A 13,618-nucleotide genomic window follows, 5' to 3' on the forward strand; every position below is an offset into this window, starting at 1 on the left:
GGATATACATTCACTCATTTGCTTTAATTTATTGAACACCTATTCAGCCCTAGACACAGCAGATCTAAAAACAGCAAGGACAGCTTTCCCTAGGGCCTGTATCTCCTAAGTGGCAGAGCCAGGACTCACACCTGGGCAGCCTGACTCTGGGATCCACTCTCTGAACCACCGCTCAATCTTGGCTCTCTTAGATGCAAACTCCCAAAGGTTTAGCTTCCTGAAACTAAAAAGCAGATGCTCTCACTTTAAATCTCATTATTCCAAACTAATAGCCGCCAAATTTCTTCATTAGTGGTCTTTGCTAACAATACAGCTTTTCCACAGACACAGCACTAGCAGAATTATTCAGGGTTTGTGAAAAGTTCCAGAGGGTCAAGCCAGGCTCTGCTGGTCACACACACCCAATGCTTGCATACCTGGAATGTGCCAGGCACGAGGCAGAGAAGAAACAAAGCTCTAAAGGGGCTCACACAACAGGGAAGGAACAGGCCCCAAAGAGAAATTCCACAGACTGCTCACTTTCTCTGTGAGCTCTAAACACGTGTCCCATTATCACCTGATTGTCACTGCCTGAGGTGCCCTCATAAGAAGTTAGATGGTCACATATCCCCTTTCCTGCCTCATCGCATCTCAGGATGACCTGAGAGCAAACAGCAACATGGGCTCAAAGAAAAAGTAAACTTTAGAAGCATTACTCGGGGACTCTGTTGATCAGAAGGCAAAACAAGGACAAGGCAGGAAAAACAGGACCCCCGAGGGAAAGGTGAGCTGCTCAGAGGTCCCATGAGGGGAGAGGACGCTGCTCCCACTGAACGCGAGCCCAGTCCCCCAGGTGCCCGTCCCGAGCCATAAACTCACCGAGTCCACCAGCAGCTTCTTGCTCGACTCCCCGATGCTCTTCAAGGCCACGTCCACATCCTTCTGCCCAGGGAGGCAATTCACGCAGTTATTCAGGGAGTGAGAGACGGCTTTGGCCACCTGAACACGCAGAGGGAGAAAAGCCGCATCAGAAAGGCTTTCAATGCAAACATCCCTGCACACGTGTTGGGGATGAGCAGCGACAGAGCGCAGAGCTGGAAAAGACTGGGAAACTCTCCGCCGACATCCACTTGATGCTGTTTAGCATTAAGTCGCCTCCCCGGGGCCTCTCGCTGCGGTTAACGTCCTGTCTTGGCAAAGGGTCTGACCCAGTGCCACAGCAGGCACTACCTGCACCCCAGCGCCAGGCCACGCCATGACTGTGATTCAAACCACAACTTTCCCATGTTACGTCAGGTTCTAAAGCAAAGGTATCTCCCTCCCATCCAGAGAAAGAGAAAGAGCTCCCCTCTTGAGAGTCCTGCAGAGGTCCTGGGGGAGGCCCTGGGTTCTCTGGATGCCAGGACTTATTCAGGGCCCTCTGGTGCCATGGCTGCCTCCCCTCACCCTGCCCAAGGGCAGGTGGGATGCTCTGAGCACATCCAGAGCAACCTGGAGTTGCCCACGTGCTGCCTTTTAAGGATGTGTGAGGCTCCCTGTTTCTATTCTCTGGCAAGACTCATCTGAAGAGGCTCTAGAGAGACAGGGTTGAAAGCTTTGAGGGGCTAAACCAAGTATACCCTCACCTCCCAGGCTAGGAAGAGACATATGTGTAAGCATACACAGGCCTAAAACGAACATGCTGTGTCCTGGCTCTTCAGGTTCCCAGGGACGACTTCAATTGAGCCCCCCCATACTTTCTGTTCACCAAATGAAGCAGACCTCACATTATGGGGGCGTCTAGGCAAGGCTTGCAGAAGTGCTCCCACCAGGCGACAGCCTGTCAACATGCCCACCTCCATGACGACCATGGTGACCAGTTCCCGGCCTCACCTGGGCTAGTCTCTGCTGACTGTCTGCATCCCCTGGTGCAATCAGGGCCTGCTTGGCTTCTTGGATGAGCATGGCCGAGCCCTCCATCACGTCCCGAGCAGAATCTAACATGGCATGCGCAGCCGTGGGGTCACTTGTCGATGCCGCCACTCCCCGGGCAGCCTGCGCCAGAGTTTTCAGAGCTTGGGCCGTCTCCCTAGCAGCCACCCCTGGGGAGAAAAGCCCATCAGACTTTCTATTAGATTCCATCTAAAAGTCATACTCTTACCTGGGGAGGAAGCCTCTAGACTAGAGCCTCCTAGAAAGGAGAGAACCCACAGACAGTGTCTGGCGCAGGCGGGCTCTGAATTGTTTTTTCGTAAAATTTGAATTGATGTGCTTCTCAAAGAGGTAGCCTATACCACTGGCTCTGGGCTGATCCAAGAGAGATTTTACAACCAATGCCATGCTAAAATCTATTTCCCTCTGGCTCCTGTCACTCCCAGTGCTCCGCGTGTCCCTAGACCTAAGAGACCAAGTGCAAAGGATGAAGTTCACAGGTAGATCATTCAGATTCACTTTTTTTCTCTGCTGTTATTAATGGGGTGTAACTTATATGAGATGAAGTGAACCAGTCTACCCAGGCAGCTCACTGAATTTGTGCAAATGTATCTACCACCCAGATGGAGACATGCAACATTTCCATCACCTGTGCCCTTTCCCAGTCAAAATCCTCTCACCCCAGAAGCAATCCCCATTCTAGCCTCTATCACCTTAGACTAGTTTTACCTGTCTTTAAACTCCACGTTGGTGGAAGCACACAGCATGTATTCTTTAGAGAGTCTGGTTTCTTTCTCTGACCACAGTGCTGTGAGTTTCACCCATGCTGTTACACTTGGCAGTCCACTCCTTTTTCTTGCTGTGTCGTATTCCATTATACGAACACACCATTTGTTTATCTGTTCTTCTGCTGTTTGACATTGGGGGGTTGTTTCCTGTTTGGGCTATGATGAATAAAGCTACCAGGACAGTGTTTAGGTAGACACAGGGAAACACTTCTCTTGGATTGAAACCCAGGAGCTGAATTGCTGGGTCATAGTGTAAGTGTGTATTTAGCTTTAGAGGACACCACACAACTTTTTCAGAATGGCTTTGCCATTATACACTCTACTAGGAATATATGAGAGCTCCAGTTGCTCTATATCCTGGTCCAAACTTGCTATTGTCAGATTTTTAATTTTAGCCAATTCTGGTGGGTGTATAGTTGCATCACACTGAGGTTTAATTTTTACATCCCTTAAGAGCAATGATGTTGAGCACTTTTTCATACACTCAATGGTCATGTGGACATCCTCTTCTGAGAAGTGCCTACTCATTTTTTTTTAATTTTTAAAAAAATTTTTAAAAATTTAGTTTGTTTTTTTGGGGGAGGAGATTAGGTTTACTTATTTATTTTTAGTGGAAAGCACTGAAGACTGAACCCAGGACCTTGTGCATGCTAGGCATGCACTCTACCACTGAGCTACACCCTCCCCGCCTGCTCATCTTTAAATTCATTTCTAAAGATGATGAGATTTGGTGATAAACGATATAACTATAAACTAGAATCTTAAAAACGACAGTACCGCTTCCCATAGAAAGAGGAGCCTTCCTACATAGCACCTAGGACTTGGCACACCCAAGAAAAGGATGAAGACTGGAAAGGCCAGCACTCGTAACAAAAGGGTCCCAGAATCCTGAGAATCGCAGAATAGCCGGCCCCGAAGCTCTTCCTATCAAACCATTTCAGCTGAGGCCCATGGCTGAGAAGTATCTTGTCCATGGACACACTTTAAAATCTGAGGTTTCTCAAGTTCTGGGTCAGACTCTGCACATCGCTCTTCGGAACAGGGGACTATGAGGCATTCTTGTTAGAACATGTAACATCCGCCTGGAAAGCACACAGATCAAGTTCCCTCTCACTGCGCTCCGAGAACACTATTTTCTAAAGGCTTTGGCTGGACGGCCTTAGGCAGCACTGAATGTGGCCTTTACCGGCGCCTCTTCAGCTCTGAGTCCACACAGATGTAGCAGGCGGTCCCCTCCGTACAGAGGACGAGGCGCCATAGTCCCATAATGAGCAGGAAAGGCCCCAGATCCATAAAACAAGACAATTTCGCAGCCCAGCAGACTTGCCAGTCTGTAAATATTTAGGAAGCACTCAGCTGGGACGTAACTCCACAATCTAATCAACACAAGTTACAAAGCCGCCAACCTGCCGTTCATCACAGGGCACGTCCGGGCGCAGCATGTGAAATGAACGAATTTTAAACAGCGTGTTTTTAACTGCAGAGGAGAAAACACAAAGATAAACAAAGCCAAGGTAAAGGAAAGAAGCCGAGTAGAAGAGTCATTCCATCTTATGTTGAGGCTTCCAGCACAGGGTCAAAGGACATCCTTGCTCAGAAGGGCAGGGCGTGGTGAAGACCTCACCCAGCTCCGGCTCTGCCGACTAGCTGTGTGGCCTCTCGGGCTGCTGCCTTCCCCTCTGGGCCTCGGCTTCCCACGGGTTTTAGGAGAGGCGGAGATCACAGCTCTGTCCACTGAAAAGTCTAGGCTGTGACTTCTAGACCTCCCCTCCGGTCTCCAGATCTACCATACCGACTCTTGAACCCATTTCTATTTGAGTCGCGTGACTTCAGAAGAATAAAACATTTGTCATATCCAATTAAAAGAGCCATGTTTATGAAAAAATCATTTACTGAAAGACCTTTTATAGATTCAGACAGCTTTCCAAAAAGGCAGAAACCAGCAGCGCTGAATTCCCAAAGCCTCGGCTGATCCGCCCACATGCTGTCTGCCAAGGACTCCTGACAAAATCTCAAGGCACGTCAAGGATCCTCTTTGGAAGGATTAGGTTTCCCAGAAAGAGGAAGTCACACCCACAAGAGGCTCAGATAAGGCCACCAGATGCCAGGAAGCCCAATGAACATCCAAGGCTTTAAGTGGCTGAATTCACAGCAACATTCTCGGGGTAATGGTGAGAATCACCCGGGGCAGGTCTCCAAGCAAACACCCCCCTCCGCAAAAAGTCTGCTCCTGTAGTCAAGTGTGCAGGACACACCGGAACTGCCAGTGGGAGACACTGAAGCAGACTAGTGTTTCAATAACCACAGTCCTTGGAAGACACAGATTACTTTCACAGCATCCCTGCCATCTCGATCTCAAATTATAGTCAGCAATGGAGGCTTAAGGAGACACGTTAGTGATATGAACTATAGTGGAATTCTTTGTACTAGTAGTTCTTCTCGATCAGAATTCACGTAGCTTGTGTGCAGACAGCGTTAGGCCACCTATCAGACTCACAAGGTAAAAACCAGGTATGAAAGATTTTTTTTAATCTGGAAAAGGTTCTGTCTACATGACTGTAACCAGCCGAGAAGAAATTTTAAACACTGTACTGGCCAAACAAAAACATATCTGCATTAGAATCCAGCCCGGTGGCAGCCAACGGATAAGTTCTGAATATTCTACACATGTCGAGTGTGGAGGAGGGAGCTGACAGCCAGCGGGAAGCCATCCTCACTTGCACTGTCTCCTTGCTTCCCAGCCATTCTTCAATTCCTGAAAATGCCTTTAACTGGGAGAGCACTGACCGGGTTTCTCCTTACGTCAATTGATGCTTAAGTCCCTCTCTCAAGTGACCTGCTGGGCAGCAATTATCTCTGTGAGTCAAGAGACACCCTGTCTCCTGGTTTCCTTCCTCCTTCCGAGGCTGCGTGTTTTCATTTCTTTCAAAGATTTATATCGCTTAGCCTTCTTCTTAAATATTTGGGCTCCTCAGGGTTACATCCGATAAACTTTCTCACTCTACCACTCCCCCTAGGCAAACTTATTTACCCACATGGTTTCACTCATTATCATTTTATTAAACATATAAAATATTTATCTCCAGCCTAGACTTCATCACTGAGTTCCAGAAGCAAATATCTAGCTGCCTAATGGGCACTTCTACTTGGATGTCCTGCAGGTATTTCAAATTGAATACATGACAAGTTGAACCTGGCATCGCTCAACTCCAGGCCTCGGCATCCCTGCCAATGATCCTGGGTTTCTGTCACAGAGACGGATACAACTCTTCATCCAGCCATCGGGCCGCACACTTAGAGCTGTTCGTTACCCTCTCTACTCCCGTCCTGCCATATTCGAACTGGTCACTAACAACTGTCAGGTCTCTGCTTCTTTAATGCACCCCTTCATCCCGTTCACAGGCCACTATCATCTTTTCTGTGGATGAGGCAACAGCCTTCTCACTGGTCTCCCTGCCTCCAACTCTGCTTCCCCTCAGCTGATCCACACATGAGAGGAAGGACAATTTGCATTAAAGGGCAATCGAGACTGTGTCCACAGATTAACACTCTTCAGTATTTTCCCATGCTCTCAGGTTAAAATTCAGTTTATTTAAAGTGGCTAATGAGGCCTTATACGATCTGGCCCCAGCCTACGTTTCCAGCCTTACCTTCTCACTCCCTACCTCCTTGCCTTTTACTTGGATCTTTCTCAGTTCATTTGATCAGCCTTCTCCTCTCTGGCCTCAGGGACTCTTCACTTACGCTGTTCCCACATCCACCACCTGTCAGCGGCTGCCAAAACAGAATGCGGCTCCTTCTAGCCTGCTTTTCAGACAACAGCTAGACAGTCTGTCATCCTGGATGTTATCAGTATCAGATGATGCAACTTGTAAAGCGGTCCTTCCTTCGTTAAAAATCCATTTCATCATCTGCACAAAAATCTGGCAAGATTTCAGGAATGTGTGGAAATTTTTGAAACTAAATCTCTCATATGCCTTATGCTTTTAAGAATTTACAGATACTTTCCCTTCTCCCTGAATGCTAAATGAGTCATAAATGATCCTTAAAACCCTGATCAGGTGTCAGTTTTGCTCTGAAACTCCCTTACCTTTTCACGAGGACAGAACTGTACATTCTTTTTATTGCAGGGGCTGTATGACCCTGTGTCTAACTCTTTTTGTACTTCTCTTATGCTCTCATTTTTAAAGGAATAAATACAGTTTTTTTTAATCAAAGAAGATATTCCTTATAGTAATGGCAGAATAACTAATGATGAAGCCTTCCCCTCAGAGAAACAACCAGAAACACTGAGAAAAAAAATAGACAAAATTATCTGTTTCAAAGCACCGGAGAAACACTAAGTAACCAAGGTAAAGAGAGCCAGGATCTTGAAGAGAAAGAAAGCACAGAGAATTGAGCACAATGCTGCTTCTCCCTGTTAAGGCATTTCCTCACTTGTCAACTCTTGTCCAGAAGCTGAGAAGGTGAGCAACACTTCCTGAAATCCCACTGGGCTGGGAAGATGGAAACACACAGTCCTGAGCTCAAGAATCAGAAGGGCCCTGGCCAACACCACAGACGTTTGGATGGGAGGCACCAAGGGCTACGCCCTGAAAGGTAAGCTGCAAATAGACTTCACAAGATCCAATCAGTTCCGTGCCGTCCACGTTAGGTTGATCTGCTCCTTTCTTTACCAGCTGCTAAAATAAAAGAATCATCCTCTGTAGGGAAGGAAACACAATCTAGAGCCTCAAATGATCTCTGCGATTGGTAAACACCAATGATCAGATGTAGTAAAACTTAAGTTTTGTTCATCAACAAACACCTTTAAGACAGTGGAGAGGTAAGCTGCAACATACAAGAAATAAATGTGACAACAAACTCCTACAAATGAATAAGCAGTCAGCAAACTCAAATTTTTAAAAATGGGCAAAAGACATGAACAGATGCTTCATTAAAGAAGATAACCAAATGGTCGATAAATGGAAAAGGTCCTCAACTGTACTGTGCCTCAGGGGACATGCAAATTAAAACTCTAACGTGACACTATTATACACTCAACAGAATGGCGAATGGCGACAATACAGAGTGGTGACAAGAGTGTAGGACTGGGACGTCCAGGTGCTGCCAGAAGGAGTGTGGCTGCATAGCTAGCTGTACAGGCTATGACCCGGCAACCACACTGGGACACTGGAGATGTCCATCACTTCATCTTGGTGGAGCTTTCTGGGGTTGCATCCAGTTTGTGATAACTCACGGAAGTATACACTTAGGTCTTATGCTCTCTTCTGGATGTGTATTATTCTTCAATAACAATATATATTTCAAAAAAAAAGAGTTAAGCTGTACTGCTGTATAAGAAAAGCTGCAATCCATGTTTGGCCCACCTGATTCCTATCTCTAGAGCTACTCAGTTCTTGAAGATTTCTTCTATTTCCTACTTAAGTAATGAGGTTATACTGAAACTTCTTGATGTTTGCATCTTGGATGGCTACAGACTGCCTACGGTGTCTGCTTCCTACTGTGATAACACCCCCTCCCTTATGTCACCTGCTGTTTTCCTTATCCATTCTGTTCCTTACCCAGTCTTCCTGGTTCAAGGATACCTGGTGCCTGCAGCACTCAGACCCTCCCAGAGTTTTGCAGCACCCCATCAGCTGGTTTCTTGTCAGCTTCCCTATGCTGGAGACATTCAGGTTTTTATCTGTTAGAGTCTGTCAGTTCTCACTCATCTGTCTCCTTTCATCGTTGAAAACGTCGCTGAGATCTTATTCGTTGTTTTCTCAAACAGTTTGGGAGAATCATATTTGATCAGCCTTCGTATGCTCAGCATCGAGCCCAGTAACAAGCATGTGGAAGGAGCTTGAAAAATGTGTGTTGAACCGCTGAGATAAAACAGTCAGGTTCGTTGTCAGATCAGTGACCTCCCCGACCAGCCCAGGAGTCTGCACCTGGCCACCGGGCGTCACCGAGGGTGCGGGTCTCACCTGTGTAGTGCTCGTTGCCTTGAGCGGCACAGGTCAGGAGCTGCGCCATGGAGGAGCCCACTGCCTTAGATGTACTTCCCAGGTCCTGAGCACATTTTTCCAGCTGGAGGAATATTTGAGGGGGAGGAGAGCTCAGAAGAAAAGAACCATCCATTGAAATCTCAGTTCCAAAATAATGCAAATCAAACTTTGGGCCTTAACTCTTTCCCACCCAAGACACCAATGGCGCTGAGAAGAAGTGGGGTGATGGAGGGAAAGTGCCCAAGCTTCACAATAAACAAACCTGAGTTCACACCCTGCCCTCTGTTCCCTTTCCCCAGTTGCTAGCTGTGTGAGATGGAGGTAAATTATTAAGCCGCTCCAAGTCTCCGTGTCCTGAGATCACAGCACCTAGCTCTGAAGGTTTTCAGAAAATTAATGTAGGTAGTCAGCAAATGGTAGCTATTAGTATTATGCCTTTAGAAGCTAATTTAGGAAGTCTGCAACAAATCGTTCGTGAGAATTAATTATGCCTTGGCAGGAAGTGGGCAGACATCCAGCTGTTCCACCTTCCTGGCATGCGGGACCATGAACATGGTACAATTTGATTATTTTGCTTTGAGGAGTTCTAACCAGAAGGAAATGCAATAGAAATAGAGGCTTGGAGTGGTAGATGAGATTACGAAAACGGGCAAAGCGCTTGCTTCCCGTGACCAGCACCTCATCTCGCTCTGTAAACTAAATAAATAATTCAGAGAATTATGTCAGTAAAGGTCTAGGGTATGAGTAATTACTTAATTACTGGATGAGGACAACATTTTGGAAGAGAACTTTGGGGTACACTGTGAGAGTTCAGAAAAACATCAGGGAACGTGCGTATTTTTAACCCCACAATGCGTTTCCCAAGAGAGGCACTGCATTCAAGTGAAAAACAGCCTGGTCCACTGCAGCCAACAATACAACACAATACACATATTCTTTTAGGGCAACTTCTTTAAAAATTACATGATGTTTCTTGCAGTCTAACTGAATGGTTGTTTTACGTAAAGGCAGATGTAGGTCATGGGCTCCCTGGAGTACAGAAGTTTGCCAAAGGACACCTGGACCACATTGCAAAGCTGCTGACCCAGGAACCAACCCTGAATTCATCATTAGCTGGTGGACCTTAGTTAAGTGACTTAACCCCTCTGAGCCTGAGTTTCCTGGTTTTTACAATTAGAGGTAGCTTGATTTAAGAAGTGTTTTCTGAGTGCTTTTGAGTACTAGTCATTGTTCAATAAGTTAGATGCCCTGGTAGTCCCTTTATATTCTGAAAGTTTTTAGTTCATCTAAGGAGTGGCAATAGTTAAGAGTAAAAGCTCTCAACAGGAGGGATTGGGGGCATGGGTTTTGGGGTCCTGTAGATGGAATTCAAGCCTCGGCTCTGACGCAAACTGCCAGGTAACATTGGAGAGAACAGTGACAACCTCTGCACCTCTGTTTCCTTGGCTGTAAAATGGGTGAACAACACTTGCTCATTAAAGTCATTATCAGGATAAACGAGAGTGACTGAGTGTGTATACACCGCTTAACAGGTGCTTAATAAATGGTGGCATTTTATTAGCAATGAGGGAAACGAGGGGCATACAAATGAGGAATATTGGTAAAATTTTAGCCAGGAAAACCCTGCCATAGACATCAGGAAGTCACGTAACATGATCCAGTTAGATTTCTGGTGCCATCATTCTACTTGCTATTGTGGTTTTACTACCTTCAATTGCTTCACTCTTGTTCATTCCAATGCCTTACAAGCGCCTTACAGAAATGTCTTTTAAAAAGACATGACGGTTGAAAATGGTTTCTGTGTTTATCTTTATAACCTCATTGCCACCCATTTCCTCCATAAGCTACCTCAGAGGAGATCTGGGGCTTGCCTACAGCTGGTTGATGATACAAGCTGAACCCAGAAGCCAGAACTTCTGGTTCTAAACACAGTTCCTCCAGCTGCACTGAGCATTCTTTTCAGAAAAAGGCCACAGGATCAGAACACCGGCCTCAAACACCAGCAGGTCTTGTTTATGAAAAAGAGGGATGACTATTAACAGATCCCCACTCATCCCCAGCCAGATCCCAGGAGAACATATGCAGAACCATCACCAGAGGCATCAGGGCGATCTCTGTCTGAACACAGTTCTAAAGGCTACACTAGGGCTTTGTGTTAGAAAAGCTTGAAATTTAGGCACACTACCCCCAACTTCTAAAATGTCTCAACGCAGGAAATAAAAGGCAGAGCCCCGCCCCCAGCTGCTGCCAGCATCTCTTACAGTCTCCCCTGGGAGTGGTTTCAGCTGACTGTCCACAGCAGCCACCTTGGCGTCCTGCAGCTCACTCTTCAGCGTCTGCACCGTGCTCAGAGCTGAATCGATTTCCATTGGACCACAGGCTTCATGGGCCTGTCAGGAGAGTTGGGAACATGTGCACAACAGTCTGCTGGGGAAAAGCGTTCCCAGTACCTTGCAACGTATGAATATAACCGATGACTCTCCCAGTCTAGCAAGAGGAAGCAAGGGTGCAAGCATTTCCTGAGAGCACAAACTTAAGTCCCACCAGGAGCTTAGTCCTCAGATCCCTGAATAAGCAATTATGCGTGTCTCATAATTGGATATACTTAAAGTCTCCCCGAAGCTGTTATATAAAATGCATTGCCTCTCAGACTAAGAGGCCCCTTATTCACTGTGTTTAGGTTCTAGACACAGGGCTCCGAGCACAGTATGTGTGCACCTAGAAGCTTGGGAAGCATGGGGTGAATGAATGAATGAACTCAGGACTCTGGGGACATGTCTCTATCAACCTATTGATCCTCTTTACAAATCTCTAGATTGTAAATCATTATCTTTTCTTACTGAAGGTGATGAAATATTTCTTTTTTCCTCATTAAAAAATATTTGTTTTAAGAACACTAGTTCATGATCATTTAGAACACTGGTCTCCAAATGCTTTGATCACACCCCCCCAGCACACAGATTAATAAACTAGACACATATATGATCACTGATAAGTATATTAAATACTGGTAAATCTTAACTTCTTTCCTTTTAAGACAATGCTAACAGCAGCAGTAAATGCTAACTGATTGATTTCTGTGTACCAATACTACCAGGTGAGAACATTGAGGCACAGAGAGGTTTAATTAACTTGCCCAGGACACAAAACTAGTCAGTGGCAAGGCCAGAATTTGAACGCAGGCAGTCTGATTCTATAGCCTGTACTCTTGACCCTTATAATACAAAAATAACTAAACGCTCTCACAGCGTCTTCCTGAAGCCAGTGGACAGTCCTGCTTGAGCTTCACTTTGGGGCTCACTTCTACCAAGCAGCTGTTTGAGGTGGGTGTGTCACAGATTCACTGAAGAAATTTGTTAAAATCGTGATGTCTGTGCTCTATGACCAGATGATCTAGTTTTATTTTTTTAACTGAAGTGTAGTCAATTACAATGCATCAATTTCTGGTGTACAGCACCATGCCCTAGTCATGCATACACAGGCATATATTCGTTTTCGCATTCTGATTTGGGTGCTCAAGGCCCAGGAACGTGCATTCTGCATATCCCCCACATGACTTCAGTGCAGATGCTCCCTGGATCTCTACAGACATTTTTCTTTGGTGATATAGTGCACTGTTCATATTACAAATTCAAATCAGTTTCTAACCTTCCTCCCTCACTCAGGTATGAGGTTGCCTGTTTCTATAAAGGGACTGTTGCAATGAGGAAAAATGAATTCATGCCAGAACTTCATGCTAATACCACATCAAACAGTATAGTAATGAGGCCCTTTGGTAATTAATAAATTCCAGAGACAGAAACTCATTAATCTCCAATTCTGGTCTATTGAGGATCTTGTTAAGGTGAATGCTCCCATTTGAGATGTGAAAACCTTTCAGGGCAAAGTTAATATAAATGACACTCCAAAATAGATTTGCTGCCTAAATAATTTGATATTAGTTCACAAGATGATACCTGGAAGATGTGTTCCCTGACTTTGGCCTACAGTTGACCCGTCACCAATAAACTGACTACAGTCTCCCTAAGACTGAAAAATAGACCACTGCTTGTCTCAGGGTAAGGGAGGAGGCGAAGTAGGCAACTGAACATGGTTTAACCAAAGTCACCTGTAACCAGAAGGTGATAACTAAGACTACGAGACGGTGGCTCCAAGTGGTAGAAGCCAATCCACGTGAGTGTCTTTAATGGTGAAGCAAATGGAACAGACAACTGTGCCAAGGAATATGCCTGGCAGTGTTCAGGCTGCAGGGAGCATCCAGGTCACACCATCAGTAAGAAATTAAAAGCTGCACTCCCGACAGGCTAATCGTGGTGACAAGGGTCCACTTACCTTCTGCGAGGCGGTACGCAGCTCTGCCAGGCTGGTGGCGAGGTTCTTGGCACACTGGCTCAGCTGCATGGCCGCAGCCTGGTCGCTCACGGTGGGCACTGCAGCTTTGGCAGAGGACACCATCTTGCTCCCAGGCTGTAGAGACAGAAGTGGGAAGTAAGACAGTTCCAGGCATCAAAAGTCAGAGAGCAGAGACCCCAAAAGCAATGCCGCTGTATCAGCCAGAACTGACTTTATCCTAAAACAAGGAATATTAAAACTATCTAGTTTCCCCCCAGAATTGAATATCCAGGGCAGTATATTCTAGGAATGTTTGAAGTAAAGAGCATATGCCTTTGGGGTGGAGTTGGGAGGAAAACTGGGAGAGTGGCTTGAAATTCTCATTTAAAATAGATTTGAAAGACAGTTTCTTATTCCATATGTTTGTGGTCCTTGGAACAGCGCTTTAATCTGTGTCTCAAATATATCTAATAGACTATTTAGAAAAATACAGCAAGATAAATGAAACACATGACCTCTCACATCTCCCCACCCGGGATAATTTCACCATGCGTCAGTGTCTGTGGGCAGGCATATATATTTTCAAAAATAAGATCATGCTACTTATTCTGTTTTTCA

The 13,618-nt window shown here is 45.8% G+C and overlaps 1 protein-coding gene across 5 annotated transcripts in view; it reads right to left on the minus strand.

Annotated features, from left to right (window-relative positions):
• Window positions 1-13,618, minus strand: part of TLN2 (talin 2) — a 426,530-nt gene that overhangs the window by 93,365 nt on the left and 319,547 nt on the right. For all 5 annotated transcript variants that reach the window (XM_072962302.1, XM_072962304.1, XM_072962301.1 and 2 more), the window contains 5 exons: window positions 13,001-13,135; window positions 10,930-11,058; window positions 8,648-8,750; window positions 1,852-2,060; window positions 859-978 (listed from right to left, as the gene is read on the minus strand). In XM_072962302.1, coding sequence (XP_072818403.1) covers window positions 859-978; window positions 1,852-2,060; window positions 8,648-8,750; window positions 10,930-11,058; window positions 13,001-13,135 — 696 coding nt within the window. The remainder of the gene's footprint in view (window positions 1-858; window positions 979-1,851; window positions 2,061-8,647; window positions 8,751-10,929; window positions 11,059-13,000; window positions 13,136-13,618) is intronic.

The sequence above is a fragment of the Vicugna pacos genome, chromosome 6 (genome assembly GCF_048564905.1).
Source record: "Vicugna pacos chromosome 6, VicPac4, whole genome shotgun sequence".
Classification (NCBI taxonomy): domain Eukaryota; kingdom Metazoa; phylum Chordata; class Mammalia; order Artiodactyla; family Camelidae; genus Vicugna; species Vicugna pacos.